General features: G+C 36.2%; 1 protein-coding gene across 1 annotated transcript; it reads left to right on the top strand.

Annotated features, from left to right (window-relative positions):
• The first annotated feature begins 379 nt into the window (after nucleotides 1–379).
• On the top strand, nucleotides 380–1723 carry LOC131182416 (NAC transcription factor 32-like). The gene is made up of 3 exons (XM_058151967.1): nucleotides 380–638; nucleotides 816–1099; nucleotides 1187–1723. Exons 1-3 carry the CDS (start codon nucleotides 380–382, stop codon nucleotides 1721–1723), a joined length of 1080 nt encoding a protein of 359 aa, XP_058007950.1.
• Nucleotides 1724–24051: the final 22328 nt, after the last annotated feature.

Here is a 24051-nt window from a genome sequence, read left to right as displayed (position 1 = left end):
ATTTTTTTCTGGTTATAATTAATACTATTAAATAATACTTAACTAAATAATTTTATCTTAAAATATATAATTATTAAAATTTAAAATATAAAATAAAATGAAAGATAGTATATAGATAATATTTTAAATAATCTTAGAAGTTTGATTGGTTTATCAGATATTAATAAAACTTGTGTCTGCCCCACACTTATCTAGTTTCAAACTGGGTTTCTAATAAGAATAGATAAATACTAAGTCTTGAAAATCTATCTTTTAGGGTTATTTTAATTTTTATTAGAAGTATATAAATGAGAGAAAGTTGAGGGAGAGAGAATTTCAATACTTTTACGTTAGCTTGCATCAGCCTTCTCGGGAAAAAATTCCTCGCAAGAGTCCAATTATGGAGGTGACACAGCAGCAGTCCAATGCTTCTGTTACCGCTACTCGTCAACCTCGAACAGACCCCATCAATGACAACAACAGAAAGAACTTCATTGATATTGATTATTTTAATTCTTTTCCACCCGGGTATAGGTTTCGCCCTTTGGACGGAGAGCTTGTCGTTCATTACTTGAAAAACAAGATAGCCAATCAACCCTTGCCTCCAAACAAGATCATGGAGGTTAAACTTTATGAGTACAATCCCGAGAAGCTTGCAGGTTCTTTGATCTTTAACACAACCTATTTCCATGCTTATACATATATTTACGCGATGATTTTGTTTTTGCAATGTTATAATTTTTTTTCTTCTTTTCCACTATGATTTTGTTTTGCAATGTTATGATTAAATCTATGTTTTGTCGATGGATTTACCTATTCCTTGTTTTGATGAACAGAGGAGTATTGGCAATGTGGGGAGAAAGAATGGTACTTTTTTACACCAAGGGACAAGAAATATCCAAATGGAAGTAGACCAAAACGAGATGCCGGTGGTGGATACTGGAAGGCAACTGGAGCCGATAAAGCTGTTAAATATAAGGGTGCTGTGGTTGGATATAGGAAGGCACTTGTTTTCTACATGGGAAAGCCTCCAAATGGTACAAAGACTAACTGGATTATGCATGAATATAGGGTCAGTGATGCCCCTCCAAGAATCAAAACAAGTACCGATGATATGAGGGTAATTAAATAAATATTTAAATTTCTTGTTTGTTGTTCATTAATTTTTCTTTTGTTTGATTAATTCTCTTTTCTTTTTCTGTGGCAGTTGGATAATTGGGTTTTATGCAGGATATATAAGAGGGATGCGAAAGACAATTTGAGAAGTCGACTTTCAAATGAGGAACAATCTGCAGAGTTAGATGATCAAACTGCTGATGTTGTTAGGGATGTTGACAAAAATAGCGATCCTCCAGCCTACACAAACGTCCTTAATGACAATAAGCAAATTGTTTCAATCCCAATCCAAGAGAATCCAAGTGCATTTTATGAAAATCCTCCTTATGTTCCAATCAACAATTATGATCATCACCAAGCAATGTTAGAAGCTGCCAATTTTCAACGAGCAATGTTTGCAGCTGCCAACTATGGATCTTATCGAACTTATGCTACTGGTATGACACCACCAATGCCTGAACCTGTTCAGATATATCCCCCAGAGGACATCCAGATACATCCCTCAGAGGACATCCAGATACAACCCACAGAGGACATCGTATCCAAATATCTGAATGAGAATTCTTGTGAGTTCGAGCTATCACTATCACCGGATGATTGGGATATTATTTCCAATTGTCTACTATAGTTAGTAATTAGTTATATACAGTGATTGACCATCATCTGATTTGAAATTATTTAGTCATTTGGTGATCACCTTATGTATAGGATGATGATAACTGGTTAGTTAGCAGGGAACATCCAGTTTTGTCAATTGAATTTGCTAGAATCAATGGAAAAACAATTACCAATGTCCATTTACTTCAATAAACGGAGGATAGCGATTGCAGAAGCTGCTCCAAAAAGGGTGCATGCAATTATACCTTCAAATGCAAGAGTGCTTGCCAAACGCAGATTTCGCCTCATATAAGGAACATCTGTGTCCAAACCAATCAAGAACATAAAAATGACTCGAAAATTGAATGTCAGAAGTTGATAGTATTCTATAGAAGAAGACTGGATAAAGAATTCCTGAAGTTTTTTCATTTTGCACAACAATGAAGGACCTAGCACTAGTCCAGCCTGAAAAACAAAACAGCAAAAAATAACAACATATGAAGTACTGCAAAAACCTTCAAAATCTGCTCTTGTATCAAAGAAAGACTGGAAATGCATACAATAATATTTTCAACAGGTCCTGGTTGTCCTGAAGGTGTCAAGATAAGATGAAAAATGCGGGAGATTACAAGCATACGAGCTGCCTGCATTCCTGTTGTTATTATTGGGTTAAAGTTAAAGATATCATTCTGGCAAATTGCACGTTTGGCAAATTGTGCAGCATCCATTTCCCAAGAATAGCCTTCTGCTTAATTTACAATTGCAAGTTGATACCCGAACAAGAATGCAAATTAAGCTAGAGAAAGGGACTTAGAAGCATCAAGAAAGTAAAGAGAGAGAAGAGAGAGAGATTATAACAAGATTAACATCCCTTCCTTTTTCCTCCTATGTCATCACCCATTTTCTGTGCTTAGGACTTGTGTGTGGCTTGGGAGCATTATCTTCACATCTGAGATTTCTTGGAGAACCTTTGTTTATGCAACATGGTTAGAGACTATATGCTTTGTTTTTTCATTTCAATACATTTGACTCTTTCCTTTTGTATATGTGTCCAGGGAGTTGAAAGAGTGAGCAACCAACTCCTTACCATTCTCCTTATTTCTCTGAAACCACCATTTCTAATATAAAAATTATAAAGCACTAAACCAAGGGTTAGCAATTAACCAACTTTAATTCAATAGTATTGCAATTGTCTTTAAAAATATAAAATCTCAAATTCAAATCACAATCGAAGCCAAATTAATAACAAAAATAACAAGGGATAACATAACTTATAAAAATAAAATGAATTGACTTCTCACCTTATTATTTAAGAGTTAAAATTCTTAAATTAGACCACAAATGAAGCATTTTTCTTATTTGCAAATCTCTTAATTTAGATATAAATGCATAGTTGTTAAATTTGGTTCAAACCCGCCGATTGAACTGGTGAACCAATGAATCAGCCTTTAAATTAGTCTAAGTTTATTATTGAACCAGATAAAAAAGCGATTCAATATGACTCAGTCGACCTGACGGTTCAATTATTCAATAGATTTTTTTTTAGTTTTAATTTTATTATATAGTTTCAACTTTCCATTGATTTCCTTAACTTAAAAATACATTAATATCTTACGATAATTACCATCTTACGCTTAAATTTTATCATTATGAATATTTTTATTTACCGCTCACCTTTTAATTTATTAATTATTGATTATATCGACAAAAATAATGAAAAAACATGAAATTTAAATATTTATAAGTTATGGTCAATAGAATTAGAGTCATCTCTAAAATTATAAAATTTTCAAATTTAAATCTCGATTGAAGTCAATTATATAAAAAAATAAAAAAAAATAATTTATTTTTTAAAATACAAAGACTCGAAACGTTAATTTAACACAAATCATAACGACATATTTTATAAGGCAGAAAAAAGAGAGGAAACAGCATGAAAAGAGAAAATAGACAATTCTCTTATTTTATTGATAGAAATAAAAGAAAATGAAAAATAAAAAGTCTGATTTCCATATTTTATAAGAAAGAAAATAAAATTATAAAAAATTTTGTGAAAAATCATTTGAATCATTTTGTTTTCTATTCAAATTAGGCGGAAAGGAAATATACCATTAATTTTTTTTTCATTATGCCTTTTTTATAAATAGTTATTTTTAATATAATAATATAATAACTTTATCTTTATATTTTTTTTTCTTCAAAGCATAAATAAATCACTATATTCCTTCCTCTGTAAATTTCCCTTGTAATTAAGTTCAGTTTTCCTTCCAGCCTTCCTCTCTACAGGCCCAATTTGCAAATTGATGTAAAACTCGAAGACTTGAGGGAGAAAGCAGCAATTCCTTCAAGTCCAAAAGCCACAGAGTAGCTGGGGTTAAAGTGGCTTCTTTTGGGTATCTGAAATCGGCAATCTACGACAGAGAAGAGATATTTGAAATTTAATTATTTGAAATTTGAAATATAAAATAAAATGAAAGATAGTAATAGATAATGTTTAAATGATAATTTTATTTTAAAAATAAAATATTTAGAATTTAAAAGATATAACATTTGAAATTTAATTTTTAATAAATTATATATATATATATATATATATATATATATATATATATATATATATATATATATATATATATATATATATTCAAAATTTTTGACATATATAATTCATAAATATAATAATTTTAAATTTCACTTTAATTATTTTTTTCTGATTATAATGAATACTATTAAGTAATGCTTAACTAAATAATTTTATCTTACAATATATAATTATTAAAATTTGAAATATAAAATAAAATAGAAGGTAGTATATAGATAATGTTTAAATAATAATTTTAAAATTGTAAGGTCTTGAGTTCAAGTTATAAGCCTTAGAAAAAAAGAAAATTTCTTTTTTATTGTCATTGATTCAAATAAGAAAAATAAATTTTTACATAGAAATGTATATTAGGGATAAATAATACAAAAGTTAAAATAAATTGGGTTATTACCCAATAGATTTAGTCCAATTAATAAAAATGAGAGCTCTCATATTTTATTTATCAAAATTCAACTTAGCTCTAGAATTGTTTATCATAAACACACCCGCTGATGTGAAAATGTGATCATAAAATTACTCAGGAATAAACTTAATCTCAGTGCATACAAATTGACTCAAGATCCCTTTGTCAATATTAAAAAATTAAAATTCCCACCATTTTTATTTAATCATGATACCAAATTTTTTCTTATAATTAACAAACAGAGCAAACACAAAGAATGAGCAATCCCCTAGCATTTGCTTCTTTGTTTTTCTTTTTTCCCTTTGACATTAAATTTGTTTCAAGGCTGTAAAGTCTTTAGTTTTAGCTCTGGTCAGAAACAAATCAAATAAAAGAAAAATATAGCTACATTACAGCAGTTTCTGTAGACAATGAACAGGTTTGCTGAATTAAAAATCAAAAGTTTGCATTCACTGGCACATTACAACAGTTTTCACAAGCACACAGATAGAGAGTTGGCAATCATCTTCAGTTGCCAATTTTAAAATCCAGACTAGCTCATATACTTTCAGTCTTAGACCTTCTTCTTGTACCATGCCAATTTTAAAATCCAAAACTCAATCTCCTCCAACTTCCTTACTTCAATTTGCATGCAATACACTTCTATAAGCAACAATCTCATCCCAATAGGTCAATTTCAATATTTTATACAAAGTCCTCAGCATTTACACAAACCGTAGTTTTCAAAGTTTCAAATTTACACAATCAAACACCCAAACATTTCAACTAATTACACATTCTCATGGAACCATTTTTCATCACTTAAAAGCAATAAACTTCAAGTTCCATGGCTGCAAAAAATTCAAGGGTTCTTTCCTCTAGATTTTCTTTTTATTTTAATGGTATTTATGCTTAGCTAAACATGCTTTTCATGTTTAATAAAGAGAAGAAGAGGGATTAGTGCACTAACCTTACTTGAGCTTCCCAAACCTCAACTTTCTTGCTTCTTATGGGTATCTATGGCTTCCTTATGGAGTGGGGAGAATTTTTGTGAGGCCCCTTACCCATCTACCATATAGCTGAGCAAGAAGTGCCACATTCGGTGCCGGAGCACCCTATCTTGTTTTATCATATCTATTGTAAACTTTTGATGTCATTTAAAACATGTATTCTTTGTGTAAATTTTTTTTTTTTAATATCTTATTTCTGTGGAGACCCGGACAGAGCCTCCCTTATTTTATTAGCATCTGGCGGATTCCACTAATCACCTATTAACATGTCCATATTCATTTCACACATTTCCTTATGAGTATTTTAATTATCCTATATAGCATTTTTCCCATGAACCTTTCATTAGGTTCATGTTGATGTATTATCTTTATCTAGGAATTTGACTAGATTGGGATGTCTATTTAGTCACAATTCCTTCATAACAATTGCTCCTCTATGTTTAAACTTGAATTTCATTAATTTATGCCTCATCACTATAGTTTAAGTGTAGTTCCAGACATTTTAACTGTTCGAACAGACATTAGTTGTCAGAACAGTAAAATGTATGGACTACCTACGGTGTGGGCGTTACAATTCTTCCCCTCTAATAGAAATTTCATCCTCGAAATTTACCCAATGTGAAGAGCTAAGGGAACTGCTGCCTCATTGTCTCCTCGCTCTCCCATGTCGCTTCTTCCGTGTTGTGGTGTCTCCATAAGACTTTCACTAGTGGGATCCTCTTATTTCTGAGTTCTTTCACTTCCCGTGCCAAGATTCTGACTGGTTCTTCTTCATATGTCAAATCAGGTTGCACAATTATCTCCTCTGCTGATATGATATGTGAAGGATCTGATCTGTATCTCCTGAGCATCGACACATGAAATACACTGTGGATCTTGTCCAACTCAGGTGGTAAAGCTAGCCTGTAGGCTACTGGACCCACACGCTCAATGACATCATATGGACCAATAAACCTAGGGCTCAACTTACCCTTTTTACCAAATCTTAGCACTTTCTTCCAAGGTGATACCTTAAGAAACACCTTGTCGCCAACCTCATACTCTATATCCTTTCTCCTCAGGTCGGCATATGACTTATGTCTGTCCGAGGCGACCTTCAAATTGTCTCTGATGAGTTTCACTTTTTCCTCTGTCTGTCTCACTAAATCTGGGCCCACTATTTTCTCCTCACCCATTTCTGTCCAGCATAAGGGAGTTCTACATCTCCTCCCATACAACGCTTCATATGGAGCCATTTTTATACTGGCTTGGTAGCTGTTGTTATAAGCAAACTCTACCAAAGGAAGATACTTCTCCCAACTTCCTTCAAAATCAATGATGCAGCTTCTCAACATATCCTCCAATACCTATTATGTGATTCATGTCATTTTTAGTAGTCTTTTAACATTTATAATAATTTACTAGGTTCTAAGGGTTACCTGAATAACCCGTTCTGACAGTCCATCCGTCTGTGGATGAAAAGCCGTACTGAAGTGTAGTCGAGTGCCTAAAGACTCCTGTAGCCTCTTCCAAAACCTCGAAGTAAATCTCGGGTCTCGATCAGATATGATCGATGTTGGCACTCCATGTAGCCGGACTATCTCATCTATGTAAATTTCTGCTAATTTCTCTAATGAGTAATCGGTTCTAACTAGTAAGAAATGAGCTGACTTGGTCAATCTATCCACAATCACCCATATAGTATTATGCTTCCTCTGTGTCAATGGTAGCCCAGTCACAAAATCCATGGTGACGCGGTCCCATTTCCATTCTGGTATAGATATAGGTTGCAACAACCCTAATGGAACCTGATGCTCAGCCTTAACCTATTGGCATGTCAAACATCTAGTTACAAAATCACTAATCTCTTTCTTCATTCCAGGCCACCAATAATGTGTTTTCAGGTCTTGGTACATCTTGGTACTTCCTGGGTGCATAGCATGGAAGCTACTGTGCGCCTCTTTCAAGATATTCTTCTTCAGTTCCTCATCTCTTGGTACACATATTCTGCCTTTATAGTACAGGCACCCATCTCCTCTCAACTCATAATCAGTCTCCTTCCCCTCTTGAGTTCTGCCCATAACAGTTAGCAACTTTTCATCCCTTAATTGTGCTTCTTGTATTTGCTGTAACAAACTTGGCTTTACACACAACTCAGCCAAAAGTACCCCATCCTGTGCTAAAGACAACCGAGCGTTCAATCCTCTCAAAGCCATTATGGACTTCCTGCTTAGGGCGTCAGCCACTATATTTGCTTTCCCAGGATGGTAGTCGATCACACAGTCATAGTCTTTAAGGAATTCAATCCATCTCCTCTGTCTCAGATTGAGTTCCTTCTGAGTTGGCAAGTACTTTAGACTCTTTGTGATCAGTGTAGATGTAACACTTCTCACCATATAGGTAATGCCTCCATATCTTCAATGTAAATATTATTGCTGCCAATTCCAGATCATGAGTTGGGTAGTTCTTTTCATGTGGCCTTAGCTATCTAGAAGCATAGGCAACTACTTTTCCTTCCTACATTAGAACACACCCAAGCCCATTATGAGAGGCATCACTATAGATCACATAGTCTTTCTCTGACTCTGGCTGTGTCAACACTGGAGCTTCTGTAAGCATAGCCTTTACTTCTCAAAACTGGTTTGACATTTTTCATTCCAGTCAAACTTTGCATTCTTATGCAGTAACTTAGTCAGTGGGGCTGCTATAAGGGAAAATCCCTTCACAAATCTCCTGTAGTATCCAGCTAACTCCAAAAAGCTTATGACTTATGTTACATTTTTGGGAGGCTTCCATTCAACTATTGCTTCAATCTTCCTTGGATCTACCCTGATTCCATCTGCTGACACAATTTGTCCAAGAAAGGATATCTCATCTAACTAGAAGTCACACTTGGATAACTTGGCATACAACTGCTTTTCTCGCAGTGTTTGTAGTACTACTCTCAGGTGTTCATCATGCTCTTCCTGGTTTTTAGAATACACCAAGATATCATCTATAAAGACCACAACAAACCGATCCAAGTAGGGATGAAAGATGCGGTTCATTAGGTCCATGAAAGCTGTTGGTGTATTTGTTAGCCCAAATGACATCACTAGGAACTCATAGTGTCCATACCGGGTCCTGAAAGTAGTTTTAGGAACATCTGTCTCCTTCACCCTCAACTGGTGATAGCCTGATCTGAGATCTATCTTGGAGAATACTCCAGCTCCCCTCAACTGATCAAACAGGTCATCTACCGTAGGTAAAGGGTATTTGTTTTTCACAGTCACCTTATTCAGCTACCGGTAGTCTATACATAGTCGAAGGGTACCGTCTTTCTTCTTCACAAATAGCACTGGTGCTCCCCAGGGTGACACACTAGGGCATATGAAGCCCTTGTCTAGTAGCTCCTGTAACTGAACTTTTAACTCTCTCAGTTCAATAGGTGCCATCCTATATGGAGCAATGGACATTGGTGCAGTACCCGGCATAATCTCTATAGCAAACTCCACTTCTCTATTGGGTAGCAAACCCGGCAACTCTTCCGGAAACACATCCGGAAAATCACATACAGTGGGGATCTCCTACATGCTTAGGCTAGTCTTCCTGGTATCAACCACATGTGCTAAGAAAGCCTCACAGCCCTTTCTTATTAATCTCCTGGCTATTGTGGCTGATATGATGGTGGAAAGACAACCCGTTCCTTCACCCACAACTGTAATCACATCCCCATCTACTATCTGTAGTAACATCCTCTTTAGCTGACAATCTACCATCGCCTGATGATGTGATAACTAGTCCATACCTAATATCACATCGAACTCATGGAATGGTAGCTCAATCAAGTCAGCTAAAAACTCATACCCTTGTATTTTCAGAGGACAACCCTTGTAGACCTTTTTCACCATGACACTATGGCCTAAAGGGTTTGTGACTTGTATGTCCTCCTCTAGCTCCTCTACTTATACCCCTCTATCAACTGGTGGTGTGATGCACACATATGAATGTGTGGAACCCGGATCAATCAATGCACATACTAGCAGGTCATAAAAAGAAAATGTACCTCTAATGACATCAGCTGGCTCTGGCTCATCTCGAGCTCTCATGGCATAAGCACGAGGTGCTACCCTAATCTCCTGCCTCTGGACTGTCTCTTGTAACGTCCTCACCAAAGGTAGTCCGTACATTTTACTGTTCTGATAACTAATGTCTGTTCGGACAATTAAAATGTCTGGAACTACACTTAAACTATAGTGATGAGGCATAAATTAATGAAATAAATATTAAAAAAAATGTAGGAAAAATTTTTAGAAAATAAAATAAAATTTAGAGAATTTATTTATTTGGTACAAAAATAATAAAAAAAACCCGACATGCACCATGAAGGGCATTTTGGTCATTTCACCCATAGAGGTGAATTTTGACATAAATGTCAAATTAAAATTAGGAAATAAAATAAATAACATAAATTAAATTTATGAATTTGAATTTGAAAAATGAGAAGAGAAAGAAGAAGAAAAAAAAAGAAGGAAAGAAAAGAAAAGAAAGGAAATAGATTTATGAAATTTAAAAACAATAAAGTACACATAAATGTATATATATAAATACCCACAAGAGACAAAACCCCACCAACCATCTTCTTCTTCCCTCTTCTCTCTCTCTCTCTCTCCTTGCCGTCCACCATGGGAGCTCTCTCCCTCCATTTTTGTCTTCCCTAAAGCTTGATTTTCCAAGCTTCCTCCTCACCAAAACCCATAGACCCCTTCATTAAAAATTTAGCCCACTCCATAAGGAAGCCATTGATAGTGAAAAGAAGAAGAAAAGTTGAAGTTTAACAAGTTACCCAAGAGGTTAGTGCCTAATCTTCCTTCCTTCCTTTATTAATCCTTGAGTTAAGGTTAAAATGAAGTGAAATTTGTAAGAAACTAAAAGAAATAGGTGAGTTATGAGGGGAGTGAATTTTTGGTACCCATGGTGAGTGATGGTTTTTGATGACTATGATGTATATTGTCACACCCTACCCCTCTGTAAGGCATAACATGATCCCGTAGTATACCTAATGGATTACCAACTCCGTCTACTGATAACCCATTAAATACACTACAAGGGATTTTAAAAACTTTTCTTACTTCTTTTACAGTGGTGAGCACTATTTACAGGTGTTAAAAACCTTTTTGAGCTGAAGTGATAAAACTAACACATTTGAATTATTTGGAATTTCTGTAAAAATTTTGGCAGAATGCCATCTGTATTTTGGATAAAACAGTTCTTCAGAAAACCTGTAAAAAAACACTTCAATTATTTTCCAAATCTCAACTCCAACATTTTTCTCAATACAACATATTTCTCAACTCAAATCCACAGTGATTTTTCAAAAGCTGAGATATAGGAAATATAATACAAATTTTTACAAGTCAAAATAACTCATAATTATTTTACAACCTCAAGTTACAATTTGAATTTACAACTGCTCAAACCAAAACAATATGTACATACAGTGGTCATACATTACAGTACCAAATGCAAAAAGCGGTATACTCGTTATACCCGAAAAATCTCTCACTGGAGGTACTAGCGACCTTAGTCTGCCCTGTCTGTCTGTCTACCTGCGATAGCAATAAAAAGCTATCGCTGAGACAATGTCTCAGTGGTGCACAACATTAACCAAATACAACTTTAAATCACAATTCATAAACCATATAAATAGTGGATACGTAAAACCATAGTTAAATTCAAGATAATGAATGTCAGAAGGAATTTAAACTCCAATTCACAAATTATCAAAATTCATAATAACACAATTTAGTCAAATAGTTTAAGAATACCGTATTGCCAATTCATACACAATTTGATCAAAGTACTGAATAACACAGTTTTTTCCAATCAATGACACAATTTGATCAAATAACTGAATAATACCATTTTGCAAATCAATAACACAATTCGATCAAATAACTGAATAATATCGTTTTGCAAATCAATAACACAATTCGATCAAATAACTGAATAATATCGTTTTGCAAATCAATAACACAATTTGATCAAATAACTGAATAATATCGTTTTGCAAATCAATAACACAATTCGATCAAATAACTGAATAATATCGTTTTGCAAATCAATAACATAATTCGATCAAATAACTGAATAATATCGTTTTGCAAATCAATAACACAATTCGATCAAATAACTGAATAATATCGTTTTGCAATTCAATAACACAATTCGATCAAATAACTGAATAATACAATGTTGCCAATCAATAACACAATTCGATCAAATAATTGAATAATATCGTTTTGCAAATCAATAACACAATTCGATCAAATAACTGAATAATACAATGTTGCCAATCAATAACACAATTCGATCAAATAACTGAATAATACAATGTTGCCAATCAATAACACAATTTAGGTCATGACACAAATTTTTCCATATATGCCATGTTGTACACCACGACAAGACATACTCACCCCAATAATCGAAATCAATGAGGGAGGAAGCTAGCTATATAATGAGTACTCATCCACACTCACCTCAGACTGGTAAGTCAAGGAGGGAGAAACATAATCATACTCACATAATCTACTTTTTCTTTTGGTCATAACTCTCTTTATAGTGGTCCAAATGACCTAAAATTTCACCCATGGAAAGTTTAGACATAGAGCTACACTTTTCATGAAGACCACTTAACCCATTTTTGCCTTTAACCAATTCAAATTATTAGCACAAGTTGGGTCACTGAAACTGCCAACCCAGAAAATGACCAAATGAACAGTACATGTTCATACATGTTCATTTGGTCATAACTCTCTCTATACTGGTCCAAATGACCTAAAATTTCACCCATGGAAAGTTTAGACATAGGGCTACACTTTTCATGAAGACCACTTAGCCCAGTTTTGCCTTTAACCAATTCAAATTATTAGCACAAGTTGGGTCACTGAATATGCCAACCCAAAACATGACCACGTGTTCATTTGGTCATAACTCTCTCTATACTGGTCCAAATGACCTAAAATTTCACCCATGGAAAGTTTAGACATAGGGATAAACTTTTCATGAAGACCACTTAATCCAGTTTTGCCTTTAACCAATTCAAATTATTAGCACAAGTTGGGTCACTGAAACTGCCAACCCAGAAAATGACCAAATGAACAGTACATGTTCATTTGGTCATAACTCTCTCTATACTGGTCCAAATGGCCTAAACTTTCACCCATGGAAAGTTTAGAAATAGGGCTACACTTTTCATGAAGACCACTTAACCCAGTTTTGCCTTTAACCAATTCAAATTATTAGCACAATTTGGGTCACTGAAACTGCCAACCCAGAAAATGACCAAATAAACAGTACATGTTCATTTGGTCATAACTCTCTCTATACTGGTCCAAATGACTTAAAATTTCACCCATGGAAATTTTAGACATAGGGCTACACTTTTCATGAAGGCCACTTAACCCAGTTTTGCCTTTAACCAATTCAAATCATTAGCACAAGTTGGGTCACTGAAACTGCCAACCCAGAAAATGACCAAATGAACAGTACATGTTCATTTGGTCATAACTCTCTCCATACTGGTCCAAATGAATAGTACATGTTCATTTGGTCATAACTCTCTCTATACTGGTCCAAATGACCTAAAATTTTACCAATGGAAAGTCTAGACATAGGGCTACACTTTTCATGAAGACCACTTAACCCAGTTTTGCTTTTAACCAAATCAAATTGTTAGCAAAATTTGAGTCACTAAAACTGCCAACCCAGAAATTGTCCAAAATACTGTTCCTTTGGTATGCTTGACCAGTTTTGGCAAAAATGCCATAACTTGGTCTCCAAAGCTGCAAATTGAGTGAAACTAGTGCCAAAAGTTTTATAAGACATAGCACAACAATTTTTATGTTTTGACCAAGCTCTAGAAACCATTGCATCCTAGGGAAAATATTAGCCAAAGTTAGGAATTGAAATCTAGAAAATGTTAAGTTGAACCCAGAATGCCATTTGATACCTGTGTGTTCATTTGGCCATAACTCCCACTAGGAAATTCCATTTGAGATTTTCCAATATGATCTAGAAACATGATACTTAGGGATACAATATTGATTTAGACACCTTTGCCAAATTATAAGTGTAAAGACCCTAAAAAGAGGGTCAAACATATCATACTGAAGTTGATTTTTGCCCTTATAGGACTGAGAGTCCAGGTTAATACATTGACCATAACTCACTATACCAAGCTTGAAAAATTATGAAATTGTACCTGGGAGTCCCTAAGACATAGAGGAACATATCTTGTGAAGGAACCTAAGTCTAAAAATGACAATAAAATGATCAAATGACTGGTCAAAGTTTATTGACTAGAAATTGTAAATTCTGGACAGCTTAGAGGCAAAGGGACCAGTTATGGTATTTTGACCATAACTTGAGTTCTATAACTCCAAATTCAGTGATTCAAAAACTGAAATTCAAGTTTAAACATAGAGGAACAATTGTTATGAAGGAAGTGTGACTAAATAGACATCCTAACCTAGTCAAATTCCTAGATAAAGATAACACATCAACATGAACCTAAAGAAAGGTTCATGGGAAAAATGCTATATATGATAATTAAAATACTCATAAGGATAATTAAATATTAAAAATAATATGAATATGTAAATTGGGACTAATGTCCCATTAATATGAAATTAATGGTACCAATGAACAGTACTAGAAAATAGTAACAGTGAATAGTGCTAAAATAATTAAAAATGTTTAATTGCCCATAGTATACCTAGACTTATTTATTTAGTTTGGATAAATTGGTATATCAATTAGGGACCACAGATAGCAGTACTGATTATACAACAAATCATGAACTGACAATATATGTCTGATATGATATGCCTACTTTATTTCTGGCTTTACAAGCCTAACGGTCTGGTCGTGCGACGGTGGCCTCGTGCAGCGGATGTATCTGGGGTAGACATATGGCTGTCTAACCCATATACTCCCGTGTATCCAGCTTTTATAATTTCTTATAGGTTTCTTGGGCATTGATAATAATTAATTAATACTGAATATACAATAAGTAAACAGGAAAGACCCCAATAATTTTAATTGACTCCAAAGTGCAAAAAAATGTAAAAGACCCAGAATTTATGATTTGTAAATATTATTTCAATTGTTTAATTATTATTATTATAAATTATGCACCACTAAGCGTTATGCTTAGCGCGTTGGTTTTCCATCGCGTAGGTACTGAAGATCAACAGCCGCGACAGTAGTATTCGGACAGAGTTCCGACCAGATCTGCCACCGATCAGAGTCACCCCATCAGTCTTTTGTATTTTGGTAGGGCCCATGTGTAGACTAGTATTTTGGTTCATTATGTCTAGTCATGATGTAATTACTAGTTTATGATGTATTTTATTTTCGACTTGAAATGAAAACTTATAATTTATTATCTATAAATTTCCATGCGAATGCAATAGATGACACTTCATTTTGAGATCTCATAAATAATTGTGAATGATATGATAAAAGAAAATATGATATGAAAATATGTGAGATGACTATGAATATGTTAACACGTGATAGTGGAACCATGGATGCTAATAAAGCAGAGGAGGATGCATCAGAGTCTCCTGAAATAAGATATATATATATATATATATATATATATATATATAAAATTCTACACATAAATTACCTTATTTAAATGACATTAAAATTTACAATAGACATGACAAGACAAGATAGGGTGCTCCGGCACTGAATGTGGCACTTCTTGCTCGGCTATACAATAGACGGGTAAGGGGCGTCACATTTAGTGGTATCAGAGCAGAGGTTTAGGCAGTCCTAGACCTAGATAGATAGAAAGAAATAGTTGCATCACATGCATGGGCCTTTAAATAGAGTCGAGGTGAAATTAATGCTGATCTATTTCTTTGTCTGTTTTATAGGATCGATGGCATCTGATCCTTCAGAGCACGGACCTCCAGAACCGATAGAGGAGGAAGTAGAGAGTCACGCACCTGCACCTGCACCTGCGTGTAGTTAGGAAGCGCGATGTGATGAAGCGAGAACCATCGTTGGGTACTTTAGTAAGGACACAGCAAGCCTTCCTAGAGTAAATGACTCAATTGCTCTGTCAGGTCACCAGAGCTATGCCACCACCTCCCCAGCCAGTATATAGGACCCCAGTAGAGTGAGTTAGAAATGATGAGCAGTTCAGGAGGGACAGGTAGCGCAAAAGAGAGGGTCTGGACCTGGCCAGTCCAGCGTAGTTGCTACAGAGAGCAAGAGACCCGAAGTGCGAGGTGGTCGGAGCAGAGAACAGAGGCAGAGGTTCCAATTTACCCCGAGGAGAAGAGGTCAAACGGGTGTATCAATTGGCAATTCTGCAGGTCCTATAGCACGGAGATCAACCCCGATGCCAGTTTGTACACATTATGGGAAGAACCACAGAGGAAAGTGTAGATTGCTAACGGGTGGATGTTTCAGATGTGGGTCCACAGAGCATTTTTTGAGAGATTGCCCACGGAGGAGTGCTCCCACAGCTCCACCACAGACTCAGAGGTCTGCCCCCACAGTACAGAGGGGTAGAAGACCAATGAGACCAGAGATAGCTGGTACATCACAGAGAGCTTCTGAGACAATAAAACAACCCGAGGTTGAAGTAGCACCCTGTGTGTACACTATGGCTCGAGAGGAGCCAGACCTGGTAGACGTTGTTAGAGGTACATTCTCTAATTATAATACCTTTAAGTATGTATTGATAGACCCTAACTATGTTCACCCCTATATATGCATTGTACCTCCTGTTGAAAGAGGATACCGATAGATGGGTCAGAAGATGACATACTTGTCACCAACCCTTTAGGTCACCAGATGATTGTAGATTATCAACCGAAAAGGATCGTGTTAAAGATAATAGATGGAAATGAGAAGGGGGCTGTATGTGAGATGAAAGAAGATGAGCACAGAACTGGTTGAAAAAAAAAAAAAAAGAGATAGTCTATTGGGATATATCGTGGTAACTATGCAATGCTCTTGATGTTTGTCCTGTAAGCTGCAGATTACAGTACCGACTTGGGACTATTGTGTAGAGCTACGTATTTCCAAAAGTAAATCGAGATAAGGATAAGATTGTAGAACTAGGATTAATAAGACAGACTAAAAAAAAAAAAAGTAAAGTATTATAACACAAAAAGGTGAAAAGACAAGGAGATAGCGGTCCCTCGATTAATTACACTGTGTAAATTTCGAGGACGAAATTTTATTTAGAGGGGAAGAATTGTAACGTCCTCACCAAAGGTAGTCCGTACATTTTACTGTTTTGATAACTAATGTCTGTTCGGACAATTAAAATGTCTGGAACTACACTTAAACTATAGTGATGAGGCATAAATTAATGAAATAAATATTTAAAAAAATGTAGGAAAAATTTTGAGAAAATAAAATAAAATTTAGAGAATTTATTTATTTGGTACAAAAATAATAAAAATAACCCGATATGCACCGTGAAGGGCATTTTGGTCATTTCATCCATAGAGGTGAATTTTGACATAAATGTCAAATTAAAATTAGGAAATAAAATAAATAACATAAATTAAATTTATGAATTTGAATTTGAAAAATGAGAAGAGAAAGAAGAAGAAAAAAAAAAGGAAAGAAAAGAAAAGAAAGGAAATAGATTTATGAAATTTCAAAATAATAAAGTACACATAAATGTATATATATAAATACCCACAAGAGATAAAACCCCACCAACCATCTTCTTCTTCCCTCTTCTCTCTCTCTCTCTCTCTCCTTGCCGTCCACCATGGGAGCTCTCTCCCTCCATTTTTGTCTTCCCTAAAGCTTGATTTTCCAAGCTTCCTCCTCACCAAAACCCATAGACCCCTTCATTAAAAATTTAGCCCACTCCATAAGGAAGCCATTGATAGTGACAAGAAGAAGAAAAGTTGAAGTTTAACAAGTTACCCAAGAGGTTAGTGCCTAATCTTCCTTCCTTCCTTTATTAATCATTGAGTTAAGGTTAAAATGAAGTGAAATTTGTAAGAAACTAAAAGAAATAGGTGAGTTATGAGGGGAGTGAATTTTTGGTACCCATGGTGAGTGATGGTTTTTGATGACTATGATGTATATAAAGTGATTTAATGATGTTGGTTGATGCATTTATAAGTATTAGAAGTTAATTTACATTGAGATTTTATGAGGTTGAAATTGTGAGTTAGGGTTTGGCCTAACTTTGGTATTTTTGTATTATACCATGCAATTGGGATTGTTGAAATGTGTTGATGATATTTAGAAGTGCCTTGAATGTCAAATTGAAGCAAGGAAGTTGGAGGAGAAATGAATTATTGGAAGTGTTATTTTCTGCAGGTTGTGTTGTTGAGGGCAGTACACATTTTAGGCCATAAATAAAATTGTGTGACCCCAATTGGTATGAGGCCAATTGGGGGTGAAACTAGACCCAAAATAGCCCATATTATATGAAGAAACCATGCCCAAATTCTATCCAAAACTTGACCTAAATTCTGCCTAAATTCGGATTACCCTGCAACCCAACCCAGAAAATGACCAAATGAACTCTACTTTTTCATTTGGTCATAACTCTCTCTATACTGGTCCAAATGACCTAAAATTTCACCCATGGAAAGTTTAGACATAGGGCTACACTTTTCATGAAGACCACTTAACCCAGTTTTGCCTTTAACCAATTCAAATTATTAGCACAAGTTGGGTCACTGAAACTGCCAACCCAGAAAATGACCAAATGAACAGTACATGTTCATACATGTTCATTTGGTCATAACTCTCTCTATACTGGTCCAAATGACCTAAAATTTCACCCATGGAAAGTTTAGACATAGGGCTACACTTTTCATGAAGACCACTTAGCCCAGTTTTGCCTTTAACCAATTCAAATTATTAGCACAAGTTGGGTCACTGAAACTGCCAACCCAGAAAATGACCAAATGAACAGTACGTGTTCATTTGGTCATAACTCTCTCTATACTGGTCCAAATGACCTAAACTTTCACCCATGGAAATTTTAGACATAGGGCTACACTTTTCATGAAGACCACTTAATCCAGTTTTGCCTTTAACCAATTCAAATTATTAGCACAAGTTGGGTCACTGAAGCTGCCAACCCAGAAAATGACCAAATGAACAGTACATGTTCATTTGGTCATAACTCTCTCTATATTGGTCCAAATGACCTAAAATTTCACCCATGGAAAGTTTAGACATAGGGCTACACTTTTTATGAACACCACTTAACCCAGTTTTGCCTTTAACCAATTCAAATTATTAGCACAATTTGGGTCACTGAAACTGCCAACCCAGAAAATGACCAAATAAACAGTACATGTTCATTTGGTCATAACTCTCTCTATACTGGTCCAAATGACCTAAAATTTCACCCATGGAAAGTTTAGACATAGGGCTACACTTTTCATGAAGGTCACTTAACCCAGTTTTGCCTTTAACCAATTCAAATCATTAGCACAATTTGGGTCACTGAAACTGCCAACCCAGAAAATGACCAAATGAACAATACATGTTCATTTGGTCATAACTCTCTCTATACTGGTCCAAATGACCTAAAATTTTACCAATGGAAAGTCTAGACATAGGGCTACACTTTTCATGGCGACCACTTAACCCAGTTTTGCTTTTAACCAAATGAAATTGTTAGCAAAATTTGAGTCACTAAAACTGCCAACCCAGAAATTGTCTAAAATACTGTTCCTTTGGTATGCTTGACCAGTTTTGGAAAAAATGCCTTAACTTGGTCTCCAAAGCTGAAAATTGAGTGAAACTAGTGCCAAAAGTTTTATAAGACATAGCAAAACAATTTTTTTGTTTTGACCAAGCTCTAGAAACCATTGCATCCTAGGGAAAATATTAGCCAAAGTTAGGAATTGAAATCTAGAAAATGTTAAGTTGAACCCAGAATGCCATTTGATACCTGTGTGTTCATTTGGCCATAACTCCCACTAGGAAATTCCATTTGAGATTTTCCAATATGATCTAGAAACATGATACTTAGGGATACAATATTGATTTAGACACCTTTGCCAAATTCTAAGTGTAAAGACCCTAAAAAGAGGGTCAAACATACTGCCCTGAAGTTGATTTTTGCCCTTATAGGACTGAGAGTCCAGGTTAATACATTGACCATAACTCACTCTACCAAGCTTGAAAAATTATGAAATTGTACCTGGGAGTCCCTAAGACATAGAGAAACATATCTTGTGAAGGAACCTAAGTCTAAAAATGACAATAAAATGATCAAATGACTGGTCAAAGTTTATTGACTAGAAATTGTAAATTCTGGACAGCTTAGAGGCAAAGGGACCAGTTATGGTATTTTGACCATAACTTGAGTTCTATAACTCCAAATTCAGTGATTCAAAAACTAAAATTTAAGTTTAAACATAGAGGAACAATTGTTATGAAGGAAGTGTGACTAAATAGACATCCTAACCTAGTCAAATTCCTAGATAAAGATAACACATCAACATGAACCTAAAGAAAGGTTCATGGGAAAAATGCTATATATGATAATTAAAATACTCATAAGGATAATTAAATATTAAAAATGATATGAATATGTAAATTGGGACTAATGTCCCATTAATATGAAATTAATGGTACCAATGAACAGTACTAGAAAATAGTAACAGTGAATAGTGCTAAAATAATTAAAAATGTTTAATTGCCCATAGTATACCTAGACTTATTTATTTAGTTTGGATAAATTGGTATACCAATTAGGGACCACAGATAGCAGTACTGCTTATAGAGCAAATCATGAACTGACAATATATGTCTGATATGATATGCCTACTTTATTTCTGGCTTTACAAGCCTGACAGCGGGTCTCGTGCCCGACAGCTGGCCTCGTGCCTGACAGATGTATACAGGGTAGACATATGGCTGTCTAACCCGTATACTCCCGTGTATCCAGCTTTTATAATTTGTTATAGGTTTCTTGGGCATTGATAATAATTAATTAATACTGAATATACAATAAGTAAACAGGAAAGACCCCAATAATTTTAATTGATTCCAAAGTGCAAAAAAATGTAAAAGACCCAGTATTTATGATTTGTAAATATTATTTCAATTGTTTAATTATTATTATTATAAATTATGCACCACTAAGCGTTATGCTTAGCGCGTTGGTTTTCCATCGCGTAGGTACTGAAGATCTGCGGTAACACGGTAGTATTCGGACGAGTTCAGGCGGATCTGCCACCGATTAGAGTCACCTCATCAGTCTTTTGTATTTTGGTAGGGCCCATGTGTAGACTAGTATTTTGGTTCATTATGTCTAGTCATGATGTAATTACTAGTTTATGATGTATTTTACTTTCGACTTGAAATGAAAACTTATAATTTATTATCTATAAATTTCCATATGAATGCAATAGATGACACTTCATTTTGAGATCTCATAAATAGTTGTGAATGATATGATAAAAGAAAATATGATATGGAAATATGTGAGATGACTATGAATATGTTAACACGTGATAGTGGAACCCGCCAGATGCTAATAAAACAGAGAAGGATCTGTTCGAGTCTCCACAGAAATAAGATATATATATATATATATATTAACACGTGATAGTGGAACCCGCCAGATGCTAATAAAATAGAGGAGGATCTGTTCGAGTCTCCACAGAAATAAGATATATATATATATATATATAAATTCTATACATAAATTACCTGATTTAAATGACATTAAAATTTATAATAGACATGACAAGACAAGTTAGGGTGCTCCAGCACCGAATGTGGCACTTCTTGCTCGGCTATACAATAGACGGGTAAGGGGCGTCACATCTCTACAGTAGGCCTCTGTGACGTGCCAGCCGTATCAGGCCTCACAGGTCTCCTACCCCTCTGTGCTGTTGGGGCAGACCTCTCCATCTGAGGTGGAGCAGTGGGAGCACTAGTGTTCCTCTGTGGACAATCCTTCAGGAAGTGATCCGTAGACCCACATCTGAAACACCCACCTGTCAACAATCTGCACTCTCCTCTGTGGGGTCTACCACAATGTACACAAGCAGGTGGTGGGGGCTGATCCCCGTGTAGCTGCACCTGGTGAACTACCCACTGATGCACCAGATTGTCCTCCTCCTCTCCTTGGAGCAAACCGAGACTTCTGTTTCTTGCCCTGGCCTTGAGTCTGACCCTGAGACTCCTTGGGTCTCTTACTACTCGTGTCTGCTGAACCGGACTGACCAGACGCAGAACCCCTCTTGCGTTGCCTATCCTTTCTGGACTGCTCTTCATTTCTGACTCTCTCCACATCAAGGGCTAATGCTATCAACAGAGAGAAATCTGTGAAGTGGTGAGATGTCACTATTAACCTGATGTTGTCATTCAATCCATCCTCAAATCTTCTGCATTTATCAACCTCTGTCGGCATCAACTCCAATGCATATTCGCTAAGTCTCATGAATTCTCGCTCATATTCGGAGACTGTCAGCTGCCTCTGTCTCAGTGCTAGGAATTCTCTTCTTTTGGCCTCCAAGTACACATGACTGATGTATTTCTTTCTGAATTCAGCCAGAAAGAACTCCCAGGTGATCTGTGCAGGCTGTACTACTCTAAATACTGTCACCCACCATCTATATGCATCCTCCTGTAGTAGTGACAGAGCACACTCCAACCGCTGCTCTGGGGTGCAGTGCAACTGCTGTAATACCCTCTCTGTCGTCTCCAGCCAATACTCTGCTGCGGCTGGATCATCATCCCTCTTACCTCTGAAGTCAATTGCCCCATACTTTCGCAGTCTCTCTAGTGGAGATCTGTGCATAGGTTGCGGCTGTGGGGGTAGAGGTGGCTGTATAGGTGGTGGTGGTGGTGGTGGCTGTGGCTGTGGAGGTGGAGGTGGCTGTGGCTGTGGCTATGGAGGTGGAGGTGGCTGTGGCTGGGGAATGGCTCCGGCGAACTGACGGAACAGCTATGTTATCTGTTCATAGAAGGCCTGCTGTGCCCTACTCACAGTACCTCCAGATGACTCTGCTCTACTACCACTTCTCCCCCGACTAGGAGCAGGTGCGTGACTCTCTACTTCCTCCTCTATCGGTCTCAGAGGTCCATGCTCTGAAGGATCAGATGCCATCGATCCTATAAAACAGACAAAGAAATAGATCTGCATTAGTGTCACCTCGACCCTATTCAAAGGCCCATGCATGTGATGCAACTATTGTAACACCCTAGGCAAATCCCACATCGACAAAACATGGGAGAGAAGCTAGGTTCATAAGTTGATAGTTCGTAACCCATAGTGACGCGTTTTAAAACCGTGAGGGCTTCGGCTCAGAGCGGACAATATCACTAGTGGGCCGGGCCATTACATTTGTGGTATCAGAGCCGCTCCGCGTGCAACCTTGAACGATGGTGGGGCAAACCTCAGCGAGGACGTTGAGTCCCATAAGGGGGGTGGATTGTAACACCCTAGGCAAATCCCACATCGACAAAACACGGGTCAAATGTAATGGCCCGGCCCACTAGTGATATTGTCCGCTCTGGGCCGAAGCCCTCACGGTTTTAAAACGCGTCACTATGGGTTACGAACTATCAACTTATGAACCTAGCATCTCTCCCGTGTTTTGTCGATGTGGGATTTGCCTAGGGTGTTACAACTATTTCTTTCTATCAATCTAGGTCTAGGACCTCCTAAACCTCTGCTCTGATACCACTAAATGTGAGGCCCCTTACCCGTCTACCGTATAGCCGAGCAAGAAGTGCCACATTCGGTGCCGGAGCACCCTATCTTGTTTTATCATATCTATTGTAAACTTTTGATGTCATTTAAAACATATATTCTTTGTGTAAGTTTTTTTTTTTTATATATCTTATTTATGTGGAGACCCGGACAGAGCCTCCCTTATTTTATTAGCATCTGGCGAATTCCACTAATCACCTGTTAACATGTCCATATTCATTTCACACATTTCCTTATGAGTATTTTAATTATCCTATATAGCATTTTTCCCATGAACCTTTCATTAGGTTCATGTTGATGTATTATCTTTATCTAGGAATTTGACTAGGTTGGGATGTCTATTTAGTCACAATTCCTTCATAACAATTGCTTCTCTATGTTTAAACTTGTATTTCATTAATTTATGCCTCATCACTATAGTTTAAGTGTAGTTCCAGACATTTTAACTGTTCGAACAGACATTAGTTGTCGGGACAGTAAAATGTATGGACTACCTACGGTGTGGGCGTTACAATTTTTTTGTGAAGGGTGCTAAAGGTTTTGATGGGTAGAAGCTTCGGAAATCAAGCTTGGAAGCTTGACAACAATGGAGGAAATGAGGGAAAGAGAGAGAGAGAATAAATGGAGGAAGAAGATGGAAGTGGGTGGGAGTTTGTCC

Source organism: Hevea brasiliensis, chromosome 8 (genome assembly GCF_030052815.1).
Source record: "Hevea brasiliensis isolate MT/VB/25A 57/8 chromosome 8, ASM3005281v1, whole genome shotgun sequence".
In the NCBI taxonomy this organism is placed as follows: Eukaryota; Viridiplantae; Streptophyta; class Magnoliopsida; order Malpighiales; family Euphorbiaceae; genus Hevea; species Hevea brasiliensis.
The sequence above is the reverse complement of the archived record's forward strand: the minus strand, read 5'-3'. Positions and strand labels throughout refer to the sequence as shown.

Excerpts from the sequence above, each read along its gene's own strand:
- LOC131182416 (XM_058151967.1), top strand. The coding sequence starts at position 380 with ATGGAGGTGACACAGCAGCAGTCCAATGCTTCTGTTACCGCTACTCGT. Across the intron at positions 639-815 it reads CAATCCCGAGAAGCTTGCAG|AGGAGTATTGGCAATGTGGG; the intron begins GTTCTTTGATCT and ends TTTGATGAACAG. Across the intron at positions 1,100-1,186 it reads CAAGTACCGATGATATGAGG|TTGGATAATTGGGTTTTATG; the intron begins GTAATTAAATAA and ends TTTCTGTGGCAG.